Here is a 26529-nt window from a genome sequence, read left to right as displayed (position 1 = left end):
CTTATAGAATGAGTGTGTAGGTTTTGCTTAATTATCTGCAAGGTAATTTGCCATGAAAATGATAATCATTACATAGATTATTACAGTTCTGTTTTTTTCAAGTATCTCTTTGGTAGCTTCTCATATACATATATATTTTTCTTTATATACATAAGTCATGGATTTTAAGTATCAATATTATTTTCCCAAGTAATATAGTGTGCTTACGAGTACCAGCTGTTTGCACAATATTTGAGATTGGTTCACAATGATGATTTTCTTCATTTGAAAACTTGTACCCAGTCTACTTAACTTAGGGTATCAGCTTGTGATAATTTAAGTTTTAATAGATTATTTACTCCTAGTTAAATAGTATATTTTTTGCCAGACTTATATAAGTGAATCAATAAGCTTTTGACCTGCTTCTGAGGGAGGATCTGAGGTGGTTAAGCTTCATGTTAGGTGACGCAGCTTTAAGAACAACAACACTGCAATTCCTGAGTGACAGTCCTGCAGCAGCACATCAAGCACTGAAGCTCTTCCTGATGTGTTTATATTATATTTTTCTCAGTGGTCAACATATCATGATACAAATTTTTATATCACAGACTAAGATAAAGAATTGTCACAGGAATTGCAGTGAGTTTACCACAAATATATTTTGACATTGTAATTTAATCCACCTCCTATATAGATTTAAAACTTATATGAGAAAGAATTATATTGTATAGAAATTATTATATATATTTAGTAATCAGTAATGTCACTTGGTATTTCCTATGACACCAAAATCAGTTGACCAAAAAATACATGTAAATTTCTCCACACCTTAATAACATCACCTGTTTATCATACTAAATGTAGTTACCTTGACCTGTTTTTAAGTTTGTCCTACCCTTGTAGTAGTAGACGTAGCAGTAGTTGTAGTGTGTGTGCCCTACGTAGCAATACTGACCATACAGTGTAAAGCATCTGTAAAAGGTAAGAACTTAACAAAACGTGTTCATTTAAAGTCAGTGGAATGTATACAAAAAACCCATTTCCACTTTTTAATGAATCAGCTCCAATACGTCACACTGCCTCACCATCGCTATAACATCCCCATGCCCAACAGGAGGCTTTGTCCGAGAAGACACAGCATGTTGACCAGCTGATGAGGGAGCGGGACATGGAGCGGGCTGAGGTGGCGCGCATGGCAGCACAAGCAGACGAGGCCACCAGGGCAGCGCAGGACATGAAGCTTCAACTCGACAAGGTGAGCATTCATTGTAATCTCATTCCCTTGTTACTAATTTCTCGTATACTGTTTGTAGGGTCATGACTATGTTTTGGGTAGTAGTTTCATCTTGTTATTGATTTCTCATATTCCTCGCGCAGGGTTATTACCGTGTTTTTTCAGTACAGAGAATGGTTCAGTATTTCTCGCCATACGTCAGTCTAATCTGAATAGAGTCGGAAGAGAGGCTTCACAACTATGGGGAGCAAATTGGAGGCTTATAATGATGTTTTACCAGCACAGAGAATGGTTCATGCCTTTCCTTATGTCAGCTTAACCTTCCAGCTACAAATAGAGTCGGAGGAGAGGCTACACGACTATGGGGAACGAATACGTGCGCTACAAAGGGATAAAGAGGAGATACTGTCCAAACTAGAGGACAAACAAAAGGACCTGGACGACATATCATTCCAACTCGAGGAGGAGTCCATCACAAAAGCTGACCTAGAGGTGAACATCAAGACTTATACCAATGCCTGTGTACTTTTTTTATCATCTTCTTAAGCCTGTAGTTTGCATGAATATACACTCACCTCGGTGCATACAGTTTCTTTGGGATATAATGCACTGTTTGAGTAATAACACCACCACTGCTGTGACCTGTTTCCGCACCCTTTTTTTTGTTTACTAATATCTTGTAACCCACAAGCAATGACCGTCCTGGGATATCATACTATACACTTTTCTGCATTTACTGAAATCTTGGTTTTCTTTCAGCGATTGGGACAGACAGCATTAGTAAGTAATATCCAGTTCCAGCAGCTTTGTTCTGATTTGTATTTCCCTTGGCATTTGCACTTTGGAACTATTCTCAGGTGTTGTCTCTGTACTGTTGACGCCAAATAAAATTGTCTTGAAATCCCAATAAAACTTCAGGTTCATGAATACTCGAATGACGTAAAATTTTTCTAAACTTTCTTTGACTGCTCTTGCCTGTTCTACCTTGACTGGTATGATATGGTTGCTTGGCTATGCTTAACATGGTAGCAGCGACGGGCCAAATTTGTGCCATGATATAAACCCCCAAAAATAGATGATACATAATCTGATCACAAATGCTTTGATATATATTATGAAATGGTCTGTGTGAGGGGTGACTTTTTCTCATTTTTCTCACTTGGAGGGACCATTAAGAAACATGATCCCCGCTGCTACCGGGTTAAGTTCATCAGAGAACATTTGAATAAGGCTTTGCTGCTCTTTTTTCAGAAACATCAATGTTCTGTTCTGCAGTTTCATTTGATTAACTTGGTTCAGAAGTTTATGTATATATTACCTTTCATGTATATTTGGTCATTTCTGTACATATTCAGTAACTCAGTTTTCCATAACCTTCAGTGTTGTTTTATGCTCTGAGTTTTCTGATTTATTCTAAAGTCCTTATTAACTGCAATAGAACAGTTGTATCCAGAGTAAGCTTTAACTGACTGATTTAAAAGACTCGTTGATAATATAATCGCCATATGTATTGTTTGTGCATTGTAAATCATATATTTGCTTCTGGAGAAATATGTTTACTTAATATGGCCATAAAAAACATAACTTGCTTCTGATTAAATGTTGTAAATAGTGACCTCTGTATATAGTGCAGTATGTAGTTAACTTCTCAAATGTAGGAAAGAATCTAATGCCAAACTTCCATCACAGAGTCGAAGCACAACTGACGCGGAAGCAATCAAGAAGCTGGAAAAGGAAATCACCGAAATGAAACGAAAACTCACCGACCGAGGAACTGTCGAGGCGAACAAAGCTTTCGAAATGGAGGAAATGGAAATAAATCTTCGAGCGAGTGTGGAGGAGCTGCAGATGAAGGTACGTAGGAGGCACAGTGTTTCTTGAGATAATGGAGTTTAGTATCCCTGGTGGTTCACTTGATAAATATGAATGAGCTGGAATTAACCTCTCCAGGCTAATACATGGAAATATAATGTGAGACTTCTTTAGGTAATGGAACTGGAAAAACAATAGGAGGAATTGGAAAGTTCCGTGTCCAAGCAGTCACTATAGTTTCCCTGGTAGTTAATAAATAAGAGTGAACTGGAATTAAACTCTCCACTCTAATACATGGAAATATAATGTGAGACTTCTTTAGGTAATGGAACTAGAAAAGGAAAAGGAAGAGCTGGAAAGTTCCGTGTCCAAGCAGTCACTATAGTTTCCCTGGTAGTTAAGTTAATAAATATGAATGAGCTGGAATTAAACTCTCCACTCTAATACATGGAAATATAATGTGAGACTTCTTTAGGTAATGGAACTGGAAAAAGAAAAGGAAGAGTTGGAAAGTTCTACATCCAAGCAGTCAGAGGAAATCAAATCCATGCAGACAAATAACGAAATATTGAAAAACAACATCAGCGAACGAGAACAAAAGATCAAGTTGTTAGAAGCAAGTCGAGAGCAGGACCAAGACTTGTCCGCAAAGAGGTCAACAGAAATTACCGAGAAGGACACGCAGATCAAAGAGCTACAACTCCTGCTGAAGACTAAATCAGATGAATGTGAAAACTGTATGGAGAAACTGAAGGAAGCTCTCAAGGATGTAGAAAGAGGTAGAACAGAGACTGAAGCCCTGCAGAAAGATCTAAAAGGTTTGTACATGGTTGCTAATGATACTTAAGTTCCTTTTTATTTATTATTTACAAGACTGATGTGATTTAAATAGTATACATGAAGGGGCTAGGAAAGTGTTATGCACAGTTCACATCTTATTTTTGTTATTTCCTCGACAGACATTCAGGAACAGATAAAGAGTGGATCGTCGGAATCGTCAGCCCTCGTAGCAGAAGTCAGCCAGTTGAAGGAGGAGCTGCGGAGGACATCAACCAAGCTGGACCAGTCTACAGATAAGGTACAGGGTTTACCGAGCTATGTAGATTTTTTATTTATTTATTTATTTATTTTTTCGGCAAAGGAGACGGCTCAAGGGCAACAAAAAGAGTGCAGAGAAAAAAAAAAGCCCACTACTCACCGCTCCCATAATAGACAGAAGTAAAGAGTGGCCAAAAGAGAGGTCAATTTCAGGTGGAGAGGTATTGCTTTTAGAGAAGTGAAATATAAAGCCTATTAATGGTATTGGGGAGTGTACTTAACAGATATATTCCTTTTCAGATATCTACTTTAGAAACCCACAAATCCAAACTAGAAACAGAACTAAATACTTCAAACTCCACTCTGGCTGACAGCTCCTCAAAATGTACTGAACTGACAGCAACTCTCAAGCAAAAAGAAGAACAACTCCAGAATGTTACAGTGAGTATAGTTCACCTCTCCTTCACACAAAGCAATAGAGACTGAAAAGACCTGCTAATGTGATCCACCTGTCATTTGTTAAGGGTTTGCAGTCGTTTCATGTCCACTGTCCGTATATACAAGTTCCTCTGAAGCAGTGTAGATCACAGTAGTACTGAAGTGATGGAGCTCTTTTATACATACAATCCGTAATCACCTGCTTCATATAGTAGTCATTCCTTGCATTTTTCTACAGGATAAATTACAGAAATCCGAGGCATCCCAAAAGAGCGAACAGGAGAGTTGGTCTGCAGAGAAAAACAAGTACGAAACACAAACTGCAAACCAGGAGAAAGAATACAAGGACGGCCTGCTGAAGCTTGAGCAAAGAATAACTACATTGGTAAGACTGGTGTAAAATGGGTATATTTGAACTCTTTCTTGTATCCAGTCTCATTAATTAAATCATATAGTCAGTGTAATAATGCTATGTGAATATTTAGTGCTTATGAAGTTTGAAATGAGTTTAATTTGATTTGGTTTATCCCACAGGAGAGCACCATCACCGAGAAGACTTCAGAATGTGATAAAGTAACCCGACAACTGAAGGCTTCCGAGTCACTCATAAAGTCACTGGAAGAGGAGAGAGAAAAGTTAAAAGAACAGGTCTCTGCCTCACTCTCCTCCTCCTCTGATTCCACCAAGCAGCTGGAGGTCCTCAACAACCATCTTCAGGACAAGGGAAAGCAACTAGAAGAAATCCAAGAACAGTTACGCGAAAAAGAAAGTTTGCTGTCCCTTGAGAAGTCGTCGAGAGCTGAAGAACTTGCAGCTCTCAATAAAGTGAAAGAGAATGAGAGGGAGAAACATAAAGAGGAGTTACAAAAGGTAGAAAAGAAAATCCAGGAGTCCGAGAAGAAGTTGGCTGCGAAGGCGGACGAACTCGTGTCTGCGCAGAAACAGTACAAGAGTGAGCAGGAGGAGATGACGAAGAAGAAGGACCTGGAACTTTATGAACTGCAGGAGCAAGTTATGACGAAGGAAGCAGAAGTGTCGGACCTTGAGGTAACTTTATATGTCAGGAAAATGAAAAAAATTAATGGTACTCTTATGGGAATTCAAAAGGATATACTCTTTCAAATCAAAAGCTAAATATGTAGTGAATTATTACTGACATCCTTTTATCCTCAGCGAAAGGTTAAGAGCTTGGAGGCCCAGGTGAATGATTTGTCAAGTTCATCTGCCGACCAACAAGGAACCCTGGAAAAGACACTCGCTTCTCTACGAGAGGAGAAGGACCAACTTGCCAAGGAAAAAGAGGAAGTTAGTATTAATGTTTGATACGACAGTCTTGGGCAGCATCGAATTATATAAAAGTTCTTAGCATACAAAATCTGACTTCAGGAATTCTTTACAGTTCATTGTCACAAATATTTCCTGATGCATTTGAGACGATATACATACATTGAGGTTTGATGAAATTGACACAGTTAGTAGGTGTAGGGAAGAAATATTTACTATAATTTACTTTGTTAAGGGTGTACATACTTTTTTGCAATGACTAATTAGCAAAAATCAACTGTTAGAAAGCCTATTTGCCTATTAACTGAAGTGGTATGAGGTGTTATTCTTCCAGTATCTATTTCTTGCCAAGGTAGTAAATTGGTTGCTTATTTTCACAGGTCCAAAGAAGCAAAGATGAAGTTGAAGAAAAGCTGTCGACCTTGGACAATGAAAACCGTAAACTGCGCATGGAGAGGGAGGAAAATCTGTTGCTCGTCACACAGAGAGACCGCCAAGTGAGCGCTAAAGCCTTTCGTTCCTCATTTACCTTTTACCTTTCTTTAATGTATACGAGTCCATGTTTATTGTACATGTAGTGGATTGTGTTTGCATAATTTTCAAAAACAGCTTGCCTATCCAGACTTTTGCCACATTTGTTTTTCATTTAATATTTCTTGTCCTGCACAATTTAATTCATAGTTCTGATTTGTATTTCTGATTGTGTATTTCTGGCACAGTTCACAAGATTCCATTTTTCGTAACTTCAATGAGCGTAGTGTATAGTGCTGTACATTTTCCATTCTCTTCGTCTTCCATATTTCGCACAGTCTATCTTTGGTCTTTGTGATGACGGAGGGTCTTCAGCATGTCATAATGTAATAAGTGAACCCTTTTGTCACTACACGCTTCATATAAGATCCTCTTCTTCTCTTCATCTTTTCGTTTTTCCATATTTTCCCTTATGTGGATTGGACGGACTCATAAAATGCCTCGTGTAATATGTTTGCCATCGTGTGTGTGTGTTGGTCTCCTTCACCCCCGGCTGTCCACAACCCCAGGTGACGGAGATGAAGGCGGAGGTGGAGCAGCTGATAGCCACCTTCAACACCCACCGTGAGGACCTGCAGAAGCAACTGGCGCATGCACAGGAGGACAAGGAGACCATGATGGAGTTCCAGACGACCTTGTATGTTCCCTTTCTTTGTCACATGGTTTTTGTGCTGATGGTTTTGTCTTGTCTTTTGTTGTGTCTCTTGTGTTGCCTCGTCTTCCTCTTTCTCTTTTCCACAGTCAATTTAGGAGTTATGATTAATGTTGTATTGTTGTTGTTGCTTGTGATTTTTTATTGTGATGTAAGTGTGTGCTTCTACTGTATATTTTGCTTAGATAGTCATATTTCTCATTGTATTCCTAATTAGTACACCATAGAATATTTACACACCTTGGTCTTTTCCTACTAAGTGTGAGTTTTAAGATGCTTGTCACTCTTTATAAATGTGTTAATATATATATACACCGTGCTTGTGGTGCTGTGATGTAACTCAGTTTATTGTGTCTTTGCAGTAAGGGCGAGCTGGACCGCCTCAATGGTCTGCAGGATAAGCTGGCGTCAACCGAGGAAGAGAGAGTCAATCTATTAAAACAAAACGAACAGCTTGAGGCAGAGATGCGCAAACTGAAGGTGAGAGGTTGACGCAGTGCAGGATGGACACCAGAGTAAAGTCTGATCACACATAAGATAAATATCATTGCAAACTTTTTTCAGTGAGGCACCATTTAGTGGTTTTGGGATTAATGGTTTTGTGTATCGGTCATTCAGGAACTCAATTTTCATTTCAGGGCATTGAAGAAGAGAAACTCATTCTAGTCAAGGAGAGAGACAAGTTAACTGAGGAGATTAAGGCTCTTCAGGTTCTACAGTCCCAGCATTCCACGCTAAAGAAGGAGAAAGACGAACTTGAAGGAGAAGTGAAGAAGATATCCGAGTCCCTAAAGAGAGAGAGCGATGAGCACATCTCCGAGAAGTCCCGGCTGGAGGAGGAGGTGCGGAGCCTCAAGAAGTCTGAGGAGGAAAGAAGCAGGCTGGGAGGAGATGTTGAGAGGCTGGAGACAGAGCTAAAGAAAATGACGCAGATACAAGAAAATAATAACACACTCTCATCGGAGCTCAAAAAACTAAAGGAGGAAAGGGACGGAATGGCATCTAGTCTTAAAGCTTTAGAGGAGAAAGTCACAGAAAAGAAACAAATAGAAGAGGATAATGAAAGGTTGAATTCAGATCTCAAAAATGCGAGAGAAGAAAAGAACAAACTCATGATTGACATTCAGCGACTTGAGGCAGAAGCAATGAACGGGGTCAGAAACCTTGATGAGGTGAAAGAGAAGCTTGAAAACACCATGAAGACTCTGCAGGACGAGAAGAGAGGCATCGAGGAGGAGAAGCTGAGGCTGGAGGCAGAAGTGAGGGAGCTGAAGAAGGTGGAGGAGGAGAAGAAGAGCCTGGAGACGAAGAACATGGCGCTCACCCAGAACATTGAGGAACTTAAACTCAGGTATGTAAATGGCTCACGTGTCCCAGGACGGGGCTCTGTTGTGGGGGAGGTGTGGCGGCAGGGCGAGGGGGACTGAGTCATACGTACGTGTGGTGCATTTCTGTCATCTTAGGAAAATTTATAAACTGGTGCTTATGACTGGTTCTTATGACCTTAAAGTAATGCCTTGAAAAAAATAGTAACCCTTTTGTTGCACTGTCAGTTTATGATTTCTGGCAGGCCATTTTTCACACTGAAAGGTTCAAGAGTACACTTCTTTTATTGACAAGGATGTCTCCTCTCACTCTCCTTACTGATTTTGTTTTTCTCAGTGAGCCATGTTGCATCATCGCATGAGAGAACAGACTTGTATTTCTATCTTTTCAAGGTAGACAACTTTATTTGATTTACTTAAGTGTGAAGAGCATAGTGAGTGCTGTAAAGTGTGGCTAGTGGCACTGCTAGAAAGTAATGTGCTAACCTACTCCTTCAGTTTGTGGGGTTCAGGAAAATATGTTATATACATATTCTGTTGTAAGTATTGTAAGATACCGGTATATTCATGATATTACAAGAGAAAGTAATATATATATATATATATATATATATATATATATATATATATATATATATATATATATATATATATATATATATATATATATATATATATATATATATATATATATATATATATATATATATATATATATATCTATATATATATATATATATATATATATATATATATATATGTATATATATACATATATACATAATAGCCGGAGTAAACCATTTTAATGTTCATTCAATTGAATTACATATTGATAAGTCATAATAATGTAATGTTTGGTATTATCTCTCCATGTTAGGCCCCCACTCCTGGTTATATTGATACAGTATATGGGATGGCTGAAAGTTATCCATGCATTCATACTCATTATGTCCCCCATGCCCCATGTCCTCTGGTGGCCTCAGTGCCCCACAGAACACAGTGGCAGCCACAGGTGTTCCACCCCCTTATTGCTCCTTCCTCCAGGGGATGGACGGCAGGGTTCTCCAGCTCAGTGTTTGTCATTTCACACAAATTGGATGTTGTTTTCTTTTGTTTGTGTAATTCCTATTGCAACTTCATTTTCTTAATAGAAGTTAGATATTTTTGTGTTGCTAGCTGTACATGCAGCTTTTCTAATCAAAAGTTTATTTTTTTATACGTGTGTAAAAGGTAATGGTGTCTAAAATTAGCTAAATTATTATATTTTTTCCAGTGGCAATCAGATTTTTGAGCTACAGTTTTATAGACTTGTGTAAGTGCCCTGAAACCTTACTTGTATGTGTGTGTGTGTACACCCACACACAACCAAGGAATCCGTACTCCTAAATCATTGGCAAATTTGACTGTCTTGTAGGTGTCACCCAACCAGTGTTCACATGGGAAGTTCAGGCCTCCACAAGACCTACAGTAATGCTGCATAGGGGCTGTTTTTGTGTTTTTTTTCTAGATCACAACACCAAGACATGATTTTACTATGCCTGCCTTTAGTATACTAATAGCATTTATTAGTTTCAATCAAGACTCATCATATACAGTTCTGTGATCTTTTCAAGGCAGGTAACAGTATTGACCATTAACTTCCAGTTGACTTTTTCTTTTTCTAGTCAAGAGTCAGATCCCAGTATTCTGGACTTGTTTGTGTAAGGTAAGAGTGCCCGGCATGTTGGGTAGGTCTTGTGTATGGCTTGAAGGGAAAGCTGCCGCATGTCACACTGGTTCAGCGGGTCACTCCATTTTACGTAGAAGCTTAAATAGTGTATGTACTGTACCACAGATTTTGAGTAGTGATACATATCTGTTATATTTATTTAACTGCCAAGGGGTACTGTTCCAGAGTTAATTTCATTTGTAACGTATACAACTTCCTGTTAGTGATTAGCAGCAAGTACCTTTTTTTCTCTTCATCACGCATTGACTTGTGGTACAGCAGGGGAGGTTTGAATTCAGTGCTCCAACCCTTTGTCTCAAATATGATCTCATAGCATTGTAAGTGACCCTCCTGCCTGGCCTTGGCCTAGCAAGAATTAATTTGGTCCACAAATGTGGGAGTTTTGGGTCTGATTTTGGGTGAACAGTCAAGGATCTGGTTTTACTGGGTAGTCATTTATGGCTTATCTTGTTTGATACACAGTGACAGTCTGTACGCATTACTGCTAAGTTCACACTTTCCCAAGCATTTGAATGGTAAATAGGGATAGGATGAGGATAGTAATGTTCTTAGAATATGTATTGTTGGCAGCATGTATACTAGAGAGGGTTGTTCATCCAGTGCACTGACATGCAGCTGTGCAAATAGCTTGACAGTCCTCAGTGTCATTTTTATAAACACTGATGAAGCTTCTCATGATATAAAGATGGCTTTTGTGACTTGAATATGAGAAGGCAGAGATGATTTACTAGAGTAGCACCAAGTCCTGTTGAATGCTTATCATCATTCAAGAGCCAGTGAGGCACAACTTTTGAACACTGTCAGCTTTTTTGATACCGTGCTGCTTCCCTGCCATTGTAGCCTGAACTGCTTCTAGATGCAAGGTACAGTGACAGCATCTGGCTTCTGTGTTCTTGTATATAGCCGTTGTGACTGATAGAGGACATGTAATGCTATGTACCATCACAGCTGTTAGAGATAGATAACTGCTTCATCTTAAATGATGCAAAGATTTTGTCAATATCATTTTTATAAACACCTGAAAGCTAAATACTTGTGAAGCAGTGAATATAACTTTTCTAGTTGACGTTAACTCTAGAATGTCACTTAGTTAAAACATTTTGACTATAACAGTAGCCCCTGTGAGGTGAAGTAACCCTAACAACATTGTTCTGTACCACTTGTAGCCAGATAGAAACAAGTCTTCTGTCTCTGCGCAAGTTAGTGTCAGAGACTCGGCTCAAAGCAGCTGCTGGGCCCCACAGAGCACCCTCCCCACAGCAAGGACCTGAAGAGCTCTATGAAGGAAGGATGTGAAGAGATTCATGAAGGAAAGATGTTAGATTCCAATACTCATTACCTCCAGGACTGTAGCAGAGGAGTGGCAGTGTACAAATAGTTGGCGTCTTGGTTCTTGAAGGCCACTCCTCTACTCCTTGAAAGCAATACTTGTTTCTCGCTGTTCTTTTTGTTTAGTTACTCTTTTTTCAAAGTGGCATAAGACCTGAACAAAATGCTTTTCATTTGATACAGAGTGTGTGATCAAAGTCTTCCTCAAAGTGCAGAAGTTAAGGTTGGGAATTTTGTTTACGACTTACAAATTAAGTTACATATCATTAGTAGCTGATAAGTGTTATCATGTATTTGGACCAGAGCATTCTGTGTGCCTTATAGTGCTGAGGTAATTGTTTGATGTTATTGTTATTTTTATAATTTTGAATCCTGGGTATCAGTGGTGGAATTGTGGCTTATTAAATTCCATGAAACACTGGCAACAAGACTAAATTTCTCTGGACAGGGGCCATGGAAGCTGGATCCACAAATTTGAAGATACAAAATAAATGTTTTGTCTCCAGTTAGTCCAAGTGTATGGGGCTATTGATTAACAAAAGATTGCACAAATGCCTGATGGGGGTAACAATGCATGAAATCAAAATAACCTGATGAAAGGGTTTTCCTTCCTTCTAAATGCACTTCAGATTTTCACATTCCTTCTTAGTTCCACCACTGGTATATATAACTCACTTAAGTTTTGTATGCATGTTAATCAGTGCATATGTATACTTTATGGACCAGGTATTTTATTATATTAGAAATAGATAGTACAACTTATGATAATGAACTTATATTCTAGTCTAATGATTTTGTTGTTGTTCATAAAGGAGTTAGGTTCAGTTATGACATAAGGGTTGCCATCTTTGTCATGTATTGCATTGTATAAGTCTCCGACGAGTGATCTGTTATGACTGTAAAGGTTGTGCTATCCATGGCTGATGGGTGCTGCTTGTTGCTGTGATTCTGACCATCAAAAAGAAAAACACAAAATCAGTGAGTTACAATGAACACCCAGTACCTCCGTGTTGTCACTTGTGGACCTGTGGTGCAAAATTTTCTTTGCACAAGTAATGTTAATTGACTTTGCTTGCGGCAGTTCATTTTCTTGAAGAGTAAATGTGTGTTTGTTACTTTTGAACGATGGATAACAAAACTTTTACTGTGCCGTATTTTTGTTGTATATTGTTTTTGGGAGTCAGTGGTGTAGGGCAGTAGTGGGTGAAGTCTCGAGAGTTGAGGGACATGTGTGTGTGTTGGCCATGGTGAGGCCGCTGTGTGCTCCCATCAAGTGACGTGCAGTGTGGTAAAGCAAAGCAAGCCTGAGCCTCTGTTATGTTCCCTTCGCCTTTTAGGATAATTCAAAGAGGTGAGAGAGGAGTGAAAAGTCTGTTGTAATGGTTGCTGGACTGCTACTGAGTAGAATGTATTTTGCTTGTATGAAAAGGTAACCAGTGTTCTGTAAATAGAGGTTTGCTGAATCCTCAGTGACACAACAAATTAGTCATCTACTTTTCATTACATATGGATATAAAATTAAAGTTTGGTAAAAACATGAAAATTCATTGGCATTGGAAATTCAGTCTATCACAAACAAATGAATTGGCTTTTGGATACAGAGTTTTGGATCTATAATTTATTTGTTGCCTGAATGATGAAAGCAACCATATACATCAAAGTTATTGAGGTTTCACGTTCATTCCTAGTGACTCTAGTGAGGATTGATTGAAACTGAGGAAGCTTTTGCTTTGTATTTCTACTGAGTAATGCCCTGAAGTTGTTTTAGTAAAGATTGTAAGGGGTACTGTAGTTTGTGGGGATGAGCGGTAGGAGATTCTGGTCTGTTAGGAGTGTAGCGCAGCAAAGAGAGACAAACAGGAAGAGAGAGCGATGGTGTCTTGCTCAGGTGTTGTGTTCATATCATGCACTCTGTTCTCTGGTGAAGGCCAGGATTTGGTCTTCACTTGGAAATTGTTGACTGTAATTTTAATAATTACTTTTTAGCACAACCCACTGAATATCATTTTCACAGCATTAAACATATGTGTCTCTTTAAAGCATGGACACCTTACTTTATAATATGCTAAATGACAGAAGTAGCCCTACTTTAAAATGTGACTAATAGCATGAGTAGGCACCAAATGTAAACATACTTAATGTTCCCCACTTTTCCTCCTCCTTAGCCAAGAGGGACGTGTTGGGGACCTGGAGACAGAGAAGTTCAACCTGGTGGAGGAGGTGGTGAGTCTGCAGGAGCAGGTCTCGTCGCTCAAGGCTGAGACGACCCTTGCCAACAAGCGGGCCACAGAGGCGGAGGCAGAGTCAGAGAAGGTTGGTCTGCTCCGCGCCAAAGTTGACCTTCTCGAAACGGAAAAACGAAGACTTGAGAGCAAGATTGTTGACCTGCGAGTTGAGGTTGCGTCAACTGAGATCAGCCACAATGATTCAGGTAAAGTTTGATAGTCAGATGGTGGAGCCTTATGATAATTACTTGAATATAGTGTCCTAAAACTATTTATAACTGTCACAATACCTAAAAATAGCTATCAATACCAGTAATAAGTGTTTGTTAGTAGATACCTTGAATTATTAAGACAAATATTAGTTGAAATTGATATTTAGTCACAAGGATCATGTTATGTATTTACAGATAGCTTTGTGAAGAAGATTTTGGAGGAGAAGGACCAGCTTGAGGGTCAGGTCAACTTCCTCAACTCACTAATCGTCGACATGCAGAGGAAGAACGATGAGCTCAAGTCTTGCATCGAGATTTCTGAAATGGGGAACGTCTCCGATGATACCAAAGCGAATATGTAAGTTCCTGAGGCATATTTTATCATTAACTTATATTTGAGAATGTTCCAGTACTATTCATATCAGTTTAGATGGTATGGCATTAGTTAAAGCTTCCCTTCTTTACATACAGTTCCTTAGTTTTAGCTCCAAAAATGAGGCAGATATTTGAGGAGTTGTAAAGTAAGAGAAGAGTATTGAGACACTTGACCTCCCGAAATTGACCTCTCTTTTAGCCACTCAACTATACACTCTTTCATAGGGGCAGTGATTAGCCGACTCTTTTTCTCACAATTTTTTTCTTCGCCCTTGAGCTGCTTCTTTTACTGTAGAAAACCAACAACTACTTCCTTTACTGTACCAAATCAACAACAACAAAACAGATGCAGTAAGTCACATGCCACAATTACTATGGTGCATCTTTCTCCACAGGAACGGCATCAATATCCCCGGGGCGCGCATGGTGGCCCCACGCATGTTCTGTGACATCTGCGACTGCTTTGATGCGCACGAAACCGAGGAGTGTCCTAAGCAGGCCACCTCCGAATCCCCTCCCGCCTCACACCACCAGGGACAACGGGGCTCAACCAGGCCATACTGTGATACATGTGAAGGTGAGTGATTGTTTTGTGTGTGTATTTAGGTAGTTAAGCTGTATAGGTAACAAGATATACTCAGATCTCAGTTAAGACATATAGGTTACAAGCTATACTCGTTAGATCTCAGCTAAGATATACTGAAAAAAGCTACTCATTAGATATCGTCCCCAAGTCTCAATCACTCACATTTAGCTTTAGACTTGTATTGGTTTCTGGATATGGCTTTCTCCTTGCCTTGGGTGTTCCACTGCTCAATGCATCTATATGGAAAGACACATTTTTTGGTATCTTTTAGGCATTTTGTATAAATACCCTTAACTTAACTTAACTGTACACTAGACATGTATCAGATTGGTGTACTCAGTAAATTCGTATATGATTTTTCTGTAATGAGAGATTCTATTTAGCAAAGTGAGTTCATTCTTCGTTATGTTTTCCTGTGTAACTGTTCTCTTGGCTCCACACTCCCATTTTAATGTGTGGAATTATCAGTACATGGTTGTTGTTTTTTCCTATCGTCTTTGGGGCTATTGCGATGTCTCTCTTGCCTCTTCCCAGTTCCTAGTTTCAGGTTTATCGCCTCCACCACACTCTCCCAATATTACATTATCCACATCTTTGCCATTCTTCACTGCCATCTCCAGTCCTTATTTTATCCTCTTTGTTGCTTCACTCTAAATTCATCACATTCAGTTTTTGCAAGTTACTGTTTAACGTATATGTGGTAGGTCTGTTGTAGTGGTAGTAATTGTAGTAGTTGTAAAAGTAGTAGTAGTGGTAGTCAATGTAGTATGGTAGTCCATAGAATATTAAGACTACAAGAAAGAAAGTTTATGAAAATCAGGCATGCTGCATAATTAAGAAGAGTTTAATTATTTTTTTTATCATGCAGTGGAAATGGAGAAACTTTTTTTAGGAACAGGAAAAAGAATATGCAACACATCTTCAGATTATACCTTAAAATGAGTGATGTGTTTGGGGATATAGTTAATTTTTATGATTTTGAACTTCACTAATGCAGAATAATATAGTACTGCAGTAAAATGAATAGAGTAAATTCATAATCATAACTAACGGTGTGCCATTGTTTCCTTTCAGTCTTTGGGCATGACACGAGTGATTGCAATGAAGATGAAACGTTCTAACCGAGGCTGTGAATTGTTATGTATAATGTTGAAATGTTGTAGTTTCCTTAGTGTTAAGTCTTAGTGATAAGCTAGGAGGGCATGACCTTGTTGAGATTACCCTAGGCTAAAGGAGAGTATTAACTGTTGAGTTACTGAATCACGCAACTTACTATTAATTTTTAACTGTTGATTGTGTATATTCCTGCAATGTATGCTTTGACATGATGAAAAGTCAGAAAGTAAACAAATACTGAAAGAGGGCAGCACATCATGGTCATATCCTGTGTTAGAAAGAGCAGCGAGTTCTCTCACCCAACAAGTTGCTACATAATGTTCTGTGTGAGGAACATCATGTACAAGCATTGCTGAGATTTGAACTCTTAACCAGCAGCTTCTTATTGTTTTGTTATTAAAGAGAGGGTTTATATTTTACATGTCCTGGAAAAAGGAGTCACATCATCCTAGCCAGTGTTCTCTCACATCCACGTGGTGTGTCTTTCACTATGATTGCCAGCACCGCAGGCCTGCAACGTTATGCTTTGCTACGCCTTGAGGCGGTGCAGCTGACTTTGTGTGTGGCAACTTACTGGTCCTTGCATTTCAGCTTAGAGGAGGCGTTGCTCATAGTCTTGCATTGCTCATCAAAGTACAATAAGGTTTCCCAATCAGCAATAAATAGCCATCATGGAAATAAGCCACTCCGGGCTGTAGAGTGGGTGCATTGTGATGGTGGGTATTGTGCTGTAAGGTTAGTCAGTAGTCTCCCTCGACAGTGAGAATTTCTTAGCCATCCTGTAAAGTTAACCAGTTTAGAAAATATTTTTTATCTATACTGTGAAGTTCCACTACCCTGCCTTCAAAGGTATGTGGCAGGCAGGCTCATAAAAGTCTGCCTCTTTTAATCTTTCAGCACATATAGTTTGTCATTTTCCCTCGCATCTGAATAACATCATATTCTCCCTATTGTGATAGAGGCATAGTATGCCTTTTGCATCTGCTTGTAATTGCAGCTTACTTAATTCAAGGCAGTAAGGCTAAATTTCTAGTCTTGTTACTGTAAAAGTCCTTTCAATTAAAGACACAAGGTAGTTTGCCTGACAGAAATGTTTTCATCAGTGTGTCGTGCAATGGCCTTGGTGGCCAGCCACTCAGGGTAACATGGGTTGTCAGTCACTTGAGCCACTGATAGTTTTCAGTTCTCTTGGGCCAATAACATCCTCCCTTGAATGAAAATAGAAAAGTGGGCATTACAGATAATTCTGTACACTTTTCACAGTCAAATATCCTGCCACATACAGAGACAATAAGGGCCACCAAGACACGCAGACACACCTGTTGCAGGAGTGAAGCAGGGAAGATGTGGCACTCATGGCTGGTGGAGCATTTGACTGGTGAAGGAGGGTATTGATTGCTCTTAGTAGTAGTGTTTCTGTAGCTTGAAGGAAAGGACTTTTACCAGTTTTATGGTTAATTTTTTTAGAAATATTTTTATACAGTATTACCAACAAGTTTCATCTGCTCTTTAAAGACTTATTGGACTTCACTAATATGTATATTTGCTATCAGAACCGTCATATAAACTGTATGGACTTGTTAATGGGTCATGCAATTGTTTGATCCTGCAGTCTTTCATTTGCAAGGGTGAGAAATTGTATTCAAGCTACTCTGCACTTCTCACCACTCATTGCACTGGTTTGCAAGTTGCATGTGAGGCTTCCTACTTCCTTCCTTCCATGAATCCCAGGTGAATATTGCTACTTAGACATGAGGCAGTTTATATCTGACTCATTCTTGAAGTGCAGGTTATCAGATTTTCGTGGCAGGCTTTGTTGTTGCACATGTAAGGTTTTATTGGTTTTACCTGAGATTGGGTCGTGCCACGTACATTCGCCGCGATGTTGAGGTCAGTCGTTTGATCGCCGCTGTTTTTGTTTTGAAGGATGGACTACTAACACGATATTAGTCTCCCACGGATATAGAAAGTGTATGCATATTTTTCTAAAGACAATGTATAAAGATGCAAATACAGCTCTCCTTGAATCTGTTGTTTGACAGCCTGATGACTTAATATAAACTGGTGTTGGACTACTACAGAAGATGACAGCTTAACATACGATCTTCAGAGGCATTGGTCAGGGTTACTTTCATCCCTTGTTTCCTGTCATAAACTTGAAAAAAAAGGCAAGGTCCTAAGCAGCATTCAAGACGTAATGAATAATTTTGAGACATCCTTTTGCCAACTTTGCACTTTATTATTTTGTTTTCTTATTAAGGGAGTAAAGTAAAGGAGTAAATATGAAGGCATACATGTAAGACTCTAAGCATCTATATATGAATACTTTATAGTTTAGAGTATGTTAGGTAGAGTTTAATTAATACTGGCCATCATTATTGTTTTTATTATTAGTAGTAGTATTAACAGCAACAGTTGTAGTAGTAGTAGTAGTAGTAGTAGTAGACAGCAGTAGTAGCATCATCAACAATTCTTCCTGAGCGTCAGAACACAAAGAAAAGTAAGTTTATCCTGTACACTAAAAACAGCCTCCTCCTCTTCCTCCTCCTCCTCCTCCTCCTCCTCTCCTCCTCCTCCTCCTCCTCCTCCTCTTCCTCCTCCTCTCCTCTCCTCTCCCTCCTCCTCCTCCTCCTCCTCCTGCCTCCAGAAAAAGAACCAACATTTTTTCATAGATATTTTCCGGTCCTATTCTCTCTCCTGAACTTTGGAGAGAGCATGGACGTGGGTGGAATGGCGGAAGGAGTCCACATGCTCCACTTCCACCCATGTACATCCACACCTACATAATAGAACCGACCTTTTCCCATCCACTCCCATCCACTAGCCCGCATCCTCTCACTCTGATCCACTCCCTTACATTCTCCACTCTCATCCACCCCCACACCTACCCACATACTCCCTTCCACTCCCTCCCACGCTCCTCCTCCACCTCGCTTCCATCATTAACAAATTATCAACGCTCCATCGGTGTTCATGCGAAGGGCTTTCAGGAGAGGCTTTTGGATTATTTAACAAAGGTGTAATCGAGTTTTTTTTTTTTTTACGTCAAAGGACACGGCTCAAGGGCAACAAAAAAAGTACAAAAAAAAAGAATCCGCTACTCGCCGCTCCCACAAAAGTAAAAAGTAAAGAGTAGCCAAAAGAGAGGTCAATTTTGGGTGTGTGAGAGAGAGAGAGAGAGGGATTCGGAGGTAAAGAGGATAGAGAGGGGATTAAAAGAGGTAGATGAGTGGTCATTTATGCTGGCCTGTTGATCCTCTGTTTGCTAAATAGCTTAATGGGGATTTGTTGATGCTTACTGATGTTGGTGGTGGACTGAGAATGGTATGAATTATTTTATTTTATTTATTTATTTATTTATATTTGCTCTTTCCCCTTTGTTGTCTGTCATAAGCTAGGAAAAATATTACTCTTACAAAAAACATTACAAGATTCTACGTAACAGTGGGAATATATCAAGTTTCTCAGTAGTAAAGGGATGGGAAAAGAAAAAGAGCAGAAAAAAATAGCCAAATGCCTCTCAGCTGAATTTTATTGTTGCCAAAAAAGGAATATACAGCGAAAACGAGAGGTGCTTGCTTGGGGAGGCAGGGAGGGAGGGGAAAGAGAAAGAAGGAAGAAAGGAAGGAAGGGAGGAGGAATAAGAGAAGGGAGGCATTTGGAGGAAGGGAGGGAAGGGAGAGGAAAGAGAAACAAAGAAGAAAGGAAGGAAGGGAGAAGGAGGAATGAGAGAAGGAAGGAAGGGAGAAGGAGGAATGAGAGAAGGAAGGCAAGGAGGAAGGGAGGGAAGAGAGAGAAAAGAGAAAGAAAGAAGGAAGGGAGGAGGAGGAATGAGAGATGGAAGGCAAGGAGGAAGGGAGGGAAGAGAGAGAAAAGAGAAAGAAGGGAGGAGGAGTGAGAGAAGGATTAAAGCAAGGAGGAAAGGAGAGAAAAGAGAAAGATGGAGGAGGAGGAATGAGAGAAGGGAAGGAGGAGAACTAGAGTGTAGAAAGGGAAGATGCGAGATAAAAAAAAAATAATGGCCTTTTTAAACAAAGCTACAGTGGCCGTATAAAGGTATAAAAGAGAGAGAGAGAGAGAGAGAGAGAGAGAGAGAGAGAGAGAGAGAGAGAGAGAGAGAGAGAGAGAGAGAGAGAGAGAGAAAAGAACTATAAGGAAAATAAAAACGATGAAACGGGAAAAAGGGAAAAAACATATGGAACATAACGATGAAACGGAAAAGAAATAAAAAAATGAAAAAAAAAATAGAAAAAAATGTATGCAGAGAGAGAGAGAGAGAGAGAGAGAACTATAAGGAAAATAAAAAAAAGAGGGTCGGTTGTATCACTTTCTCCAGCAGGGATAGAAATAGAAACAGCGTCAGATTACCAAACAAAAATACGTGTTTCAAGACCCTTATCAATTTTATCACCAGAAAGAATAAAATAAAACAAAACAATTCTTGCAGTGATACCAGATCCACCCTCACACTCCACTCCTTTCCTGCACTCCCACACTCCTACTCCTCCGCAAGGGACAGACAGAACTCCACGGAAATGACGACACAAATAATATATAAAGTGTAATAAAAGTTTTGGACACAGCTCGAAATGGTACGGAGGCTCGCAATGGAACTATTCTGGGAGAGAGGATGAAAGGAAGGAAGGGAGGCAGGGAGGGAGAGGAAGGGAGGGATCGAGGCAGGGCATGAAAGGGAGGAAGAAAGGAAGGGAGAGGAAGGGAGGGATCGAGGCAGGGCGTGAAAGGGAGGAAGAAAGGAAGGGAGAGGGAGGAGGGAGAACAAGAGTGTAGAAAAGGAAGAAAATATACGAGAGATAAAAAAGTAAATAATGGCTAATGTAGGAAAGAAGTCTAGTGCGTTTTGAAAGGGAGGGAAGAAAGGGTTTTTAGAGAAGCATTAGAGAGAGAGAGAGAGAGAATACCCGAAATTTCCACTCCCCCCCTCCCCTCCCCCACACACACCCAGGTATATGTACGATAATTAACATACGTAACGCCGAAGTGCGCAAATTATAATTACAAATGCAAATTGGGCGAATCTCGCGCTCGCGTTTGCTTCTGTCTACTAATTGTTCACGTCGGGCAAACGTTAAGTCTAATTGCGATATATTACCGGAGCGCCCTTTGTCTGCCTCTGATTAAGTTTACTGGGCTGTTCCTCGCTCTCTCTCACGCACTCTCTCTCTCTCTCTCTCTCTCTCTCTCTCTCTCTCTCTCTCTCACACACACACACACACACACACACACACACACACTCTCGATCTGTCTGTCTGTCTATCTGTACGTCTTTCTCTGTGTCTGTCTATATATGTGCCTGGTACTCTTCCTCTCTCACACACATACTCTCTCTCTATCTCTCTGTCTGTCTTTCTCTGTCTATCTGTACGTCTGTGTTTCTCTGTGTCTGTTCCTCTCTCACACACACACTCCCTCTCTGTCCGTCTCTCTCCCACTCTCTGTCCGTTCGTCTGTCTCTGTTTCTCTCTACGTGCTTGTCTGAAAATAAATTACCCTGTGCAACCCTTTCTCTAGGCCATTCATATTTGTGTATTCATGTATCTTGGAGTTGTGTAGAATCTTTTGAAAGGTCACATTACAGCCCATCCTTCCCTTCCCTTCGTTTCCATTTCCTTTCCTTCCTATCTTTTCCCTCCCTTCCCCTTCCCTTCCCTTCCCTTCCACATCCCTTCCCTTTCCTTCGTTTCCATTTCCTTTCCTTCCCACCTCATCCCCTCCCTTCCCTTCCCTTCCCTTCCCTTCCCTTCCCATCCTTCCCTTCCATTCGTTTCCATTTTCTTTCCTTCCCATCTCTTCCCCTCCCTTCCACTTCCCTTCCCTTTCCTTCCCTTCCCTTCCTTTCCATTCCTATTCTTTCCCTTACCCTCTCTTCCCTTCCCTTCCCTTCCCTTCCCTTCACTTTCCCGTCCTTTCTCTCTCCTACACAAAGCCTCAGGAAGAAAGATTGAATTTGTTAAAAGCCGAGTAACTTTTTTCTCTTCTCTCTTATTCTCTTTTCTCCTCTTTTTCTCTTCTCTTACCTTCCGCGTCTTCTTTACAATACTTTGTCTTCACCACTCTCATCATTGTTCTTTTTATCCTTTTCATTACAAATATATCTTCTTCCTCCTCTTTTTCTTCTTAATCTTCCTCTCTTAAGTACCCTACAGTCCCCTTTTTCTCTCTCTCCCTCTTTTAATCTTCTATTTACGCACACGAAACATATTTATACATTTTTCCCTTCCTTCCTTCCTTCCTTCCTTCCTCTCTACGCTCTCTCGCTACGTTTTCAGACCACAATGCACAATTCTCTCTCGCTCTCTCCCTTTTCCTATCCATCACTTATTGTTTTTCCCTTTTACTAAATCTTTCTCTTACTACCCTCCTCCTCCTCCTACTTCTCTTCATACCCCTTCTCTTCCTCCTCCTCCTCGCATCTCTCATCTCTCGCAGCCGTTGTTGGTTCTGCAGGCTTTGGAGTTTTGCGTTTCGCCTTTGAGCGCAGCGGATCAGCAGAGTCCCCCCTCGTCGGCCCCGAAGCGTCGAGGCATCCCATTGTTTTGGCCGAGGGGCGAAGGAGTGAGGCGCGTGATTGAAAGGAGGAAATGTTTTGTTAGAGACGCGAATTTGAGTTGGTGCGTTGATGTTAGTGAGTGTTGCCTCGTGGAAGTGAAGTTGAGGATGAAGATAGGAATGATTAATAATAAAAAAATGGTTGTGGTACGTTTGTTTTCGTTGAGGGCAGAGACGTGTGTGAGAGAAAAGGAGGAAATGTGTTGTTAGAGACGCGTTGATGTGAGTGAATGTTGCCTCGTGGAAGTGAAGTTGAGAATGTCGACAGTAATGATAATGATAAAAAATGGTCGAGGTATGTTTGTTTTTGCTTGGGTGGAGGCGTAAGGCGTATAAAAGAAGGATTGATTGATTGAAAGAAGGAAAATATATGTTTACAGAGGCGAAGTTGGTGCGTTGACGTAAACAAATGCTCTCTCGTGAAAGTGAAATTGTCGATAATGATAGTGATGAGGAAAATATTGATAGTAAGAGTAACGTGAGGACCTTTTTGACAATTTGAGCAAAGGCGAACGTATAAAAGAAAGGAAATATTATGTTTGTAGATGTGAAATTAGTGTGTTGATGTAGATGACTTTTGCCTCGTTGAAATGGTTGATAATAATGATAATAGTAGTAATAATAATAATAAGGAGAATTAGGGATTTGCATGCTTTTTATTCTCATATTATTATTTTATTTGCCCTTGAGCTGCTTCCTTTACTGTAATAAAAACTGAAAATAATAATAATAATAATAATAATAATAATAATAATAATAATGATGATGATGATGATGATAAAGATGGTGATTAATTATTGTAGTTAGATTGCGTATTAGAAACAAAAAATATTAAAGATGAAAATAAAATACTAGAAAAAAATGTAATACTAAATCCAAACAGAAAAACAAACAAACACGGTAATACATTTCTTTCTTATATACGAGTTTTTTTTTTAATTTAAGTTACGAGTATTAGATATCCCATACACACACACACACACACACACACACACACACACACACACACACTCCCCCCCCCCCCCACTCCCCTCCCCCTCTCCCCCCACACGCACATAAGAAGGGTCCGGCCGGGTAATTGAATCGTCCCCCCTCGAAATAAACTGTTGGCGGAAGGTGAATTAAATCGCGGAGGGTTTCGAACGAGGGACAGTTATGGTATATTCCGAAGACAGATGGAGAGACATTCAAATATATACGTACAGAGAAAATTGGCGAGGCAGTGAGAAATAGATGTCGAGGAGGAGGAGGGGGAGGAGGAGGAGGAGAGGAGAAAGAGGGAAAGGGAATATGTCAGAGAATGTAGAAGTGCAGGAAGAGGAGGAGGAGGAGAAGGAGGAGGACGAAAATAAATGAATAGGAGGAGGAGGAGGAAGAAGAGGAAGAGAAAATGGAGGAGAGCTTAGAAGTGCCGGAGGAGAAGGAGGAGGAAGAGGAGGGAAAACATAAACGAACAGAAGGAGGAGGAGGAGGAGGAGGACAGGAGGCGAACATGGGGACGAAGAGAAAATATTAATGAAATACAGTGTTCGTCAGCTTCCCCCTGTATACCTGAAAATAATATTTTGATTGGAAGATGGGGGACAGGTATGTGTGTGTGTGTGTGTGTGTGTGTGTGTGTAGGTATATAACACTCAAGAAAGACACAAAATTAACTGTGTGTGTTTTCCTGGGCTGTGTGTGTACGTATGTGTGTGTGTATATACGTTGATAACACTCGAGGTAGACAAGAAATATTAAATGTGTGTATCTTTTTTTTTGTGTGTATGCGTGTGTGTGTGTGTGTGTGTGTGTGTGTCCCCCACTCAGCATTCCTCTCTTTGTTGTATGATTCAACGTTTTTTATTCCTTTTCTATCTATCTGTATCTATCTATCTATCTATCTATCTATCTATCTATCTTTTTCTCCCCTTCCAGGATTAAACAAGCAACCAACCCGTCCTGTTCCTCTCTTGCTTAATCCACTTGCTTTATTTCCCTCGTGTCTTGATTGTTTTATTTTTGTTTTTCATTTTTATTTTATTTTTGTTGGCAGTTCGTATATATGTACAGTCTGGGTCCCTTTCCGCCTTGTTGTTATTGACGTTTGTTGTCTTCTCTCATTTTGTAGTGTATCCTTAATTTATCTCCCTGGCTTTCTTGGGTAATGGATTTCTCTCTCTCTATCTATCTATTTATCTATCTATCCTTATGTCTATCTATCTATCTTTTTCCTCTGGACTTTATTACTCTCACTCACTTTCTTTCTATCTCTCTATTCTCTTTCTCATTCCCTTGAACGCTTTTTTATTTCTCTCCTCTCTATCTATCTATTTATCTATGTATCGGTCTATCTATCGGTCTATCTATCTGTCTTTCTATATCTTCCTTTCTCTTTCCCTCCCCTGCCTTCCCTTCCCTCTCGTCCTCCTGCTCCTCCTCCTCCTCTTCCCCGTAAAATAAATATATAAAACAATAGTGTTGGGCTAACCAGGTTACTACATCAGATAACTTCGTTCAGGATCAGTGCTACCTTCCTACAGCTGACTCGCTCGTATTTCCTCCTCCTCTACTACTGCTACTACTACTACTACTACATTGTTTCATTTCCTTATTTGCTTCTCCTTTCCTTATTTCTTATCTCATTTTCTTATCTCCACGTATTTTCACTCTCATTTTCTCTATTATCTACTCGTATCTTCATCTCTCAACCATCTACACTTTCCCGTTCTCTCGTCATCAAATTTCGGCGTAAATCAAGTTCCTTTCGAAGTTCAAATTCATTTTCCTCTCCCGGGGCCGCGCACTTTATCCCCAAATGCCCCAAACAGGGATATGAAAGGTGTTTTGAGGCGTCCTTAGATCTAATTTCTGGAAGGGAGGTCCGCCGGCTTTGTAATGTTGTTGACGTGGCGAACACACACACACACACACACACACACACACACACACACACACACACGCCGGTTTCCTAGTTTGATCATGTTTCATACAGGTCAGGTTCTCGTCTCTGCTGGTTAAGGCTTTCTGTTCACGTTTCTTTACCTGTCTGTCTATCTGTCTGTCTCCTGGCCTTGTGTATCCTTGTGTTTGTCTGTCTATCTGTTTGTCTGTCTGTCTGTTCACCAAAGAAATACTACTCAGAAACGAATATACGTGATTATTTTTTTTAACTGGTCGCTTACTTGTCCCTATCTAGAAAACACACACACACACACACGCACACAGGGAGGGGAAAAGGTGGCAAAACAAAGGGTGAACGGTGTCGAATCCATGAAAAATAGCTTGTGATTTAGAGTTCGTGGAAAGAAAATGGGAAAGAAGCGAGACTGAAATGGCCCAAGAGGAGAGAGAGGAGCGGTTATTTTTTTTTTTTTTCTGCTAGCCCGATAAAATTCCCCACGCCATGCAATTTGAGTATCATCGTTTTGTTCTATCCATGGTCTCCCGGGGTTGTATGTGTCCTCGTATGTGTTCTTGTATATGTCCCCGTTTGTGCTCTCGTATGTGTCTTGTATGTGTCCCGAAATGTTCCGCAAGAAAACACAGAATCCACGGAAACTGTACACGTCGTAATCTTTTGTCCTCGTGTGGTCGTGGTCGCGGCCGAGGCAACACAGGAAATATACAAGTAAAAAAGACAGGAAAATTTCGGGTCTGGTGACAACAGGCGGCAGGTGGTTGTTTGGCCTCTCGCCGGAAACAAGCTGCACTTCCTCCTGTAATGGTGAATATGAGGAGTAAAATGTTGGTCCTAAAGAGCCTTGCCAAAGAAACTCTACTGCTATTATGAATTGCTATTAAGAATCCCGCTGAAGAAAACTTGAAACTTGACTAACATTTTTCATTGCTTTATAAATATACCTTTTCCTTAAGATTTCCACTGAAGAAAACTTGAAATTTGACTAATATTTTTCATTGCTTTATAAATATACCTTTTCCTTAAGATTTCCACTGAAGAAAACTTGAAATTTGATTAACATTATTCATTGCTCTTTAAATATACCTTTTCCTTAAGATTTCCGCTGAAGAAAACTTGAAATTTGACTTACATTTTTCATTGCTTTATAAATATACCTTTTCCTTAGTATTTCCACTGAAGAAAACTTGAAATT

At 39.9% G+C, this 26529-nt stretch overlaps 1 protein-coding gene across 16 annotated transcripts in view; it reads left to right on the top strand.

Moving 5' to 3' along the window:
• LOC127003534 (CAP-Gly domain-containing linker protein 1-like) overlaps positions 1–17892 on the top strand; it is a 140079-nt gene extending 122187 nt beyond the window's left edge. For 11 of the 16 annotated variants that reach the window (XM_050870385.1, XM_050870377.1, XM_050870383.1 and 8 more), the window contains 18 exons: positions 1094–1234; positions 1541–1705; positions 1973–1993; positions 2903–3067; positions 3501–3843; positions 3985–4103; positions 4364–4504; positions 4740–4886; positions 5036–5548; positions 5675–5806; positions 6166–6282; positions 6826–6953; positions 7331–7448; positions 7607–8319; positions 13517–13782; positions 13984–14146; positions 14559–14740; positions 15824–17892. In XM_050870385.1, the coding sequence (XP_050726342.1) occupies positions 1094–1234; positions 1541–1705; positions 1973–1993; positions 2903–3067; positions 3501–3843; positions 3985–4103; positions 4364–4504; positions 4740–4886; positions 5036–5548; positions 5675–5806; positions 6166–6282; positions 6826–6953; positions 7331–7448; positions 7607–8319; positions 13517–13782; positions 13984–14146; positions 14559–14740; positions 15824–15870 (3621 nt within the window). In that variant the 3' untranslated portion in view covers positions 15871–17892. Of the gene's footprint in view, positions 1–1093; positions 1235–1540; positions 1706–1972; positions 1994–2902; positions 3068–3500; positions 3844–3984; positions 4104–4363; positions 4505–4739; positions 4887–5035; positions 5549–5674; positions 5807–6165; positions 6283–6825; positions 6954–7330; positions 7449–7606; positions 8320–8630; positions 8879–9957; positions 9999–11188; positions 12703–13516; positions 13783–13983; positions 14147–14558; positions 14741–15823 lie in introns of those variants that run through there. The other 5 variants (XM_050870380.1, XM_050870378.1, XR_007757131.1 and 2 more) reach the window with 4 other exon arrangements.
• Positions 17893–26529: the final 8637 nt, after the last annotated feature.

The sequence above is a fragment of the Eriocheir sinensis genome, chromosome 25, assembly GCF_024679095.1.
Source record: "Eriocheir sinensis breed Jianghai 21 chromosome 25, ASM2467909v1, whole genome shotgun sequence".
NCBI classification, from domain to species: Eukaryota; Metazoa; Arthropoda; class Malacostraca; order Decapoda; family Varunidae; genus Eriocheir; species Eriocheir sinensis.
The sequence above is the reverse complement of the archived record's forward strand: the minus strand, read 5'-3'. Positions and strand labels throughout refer to the sequence as shown.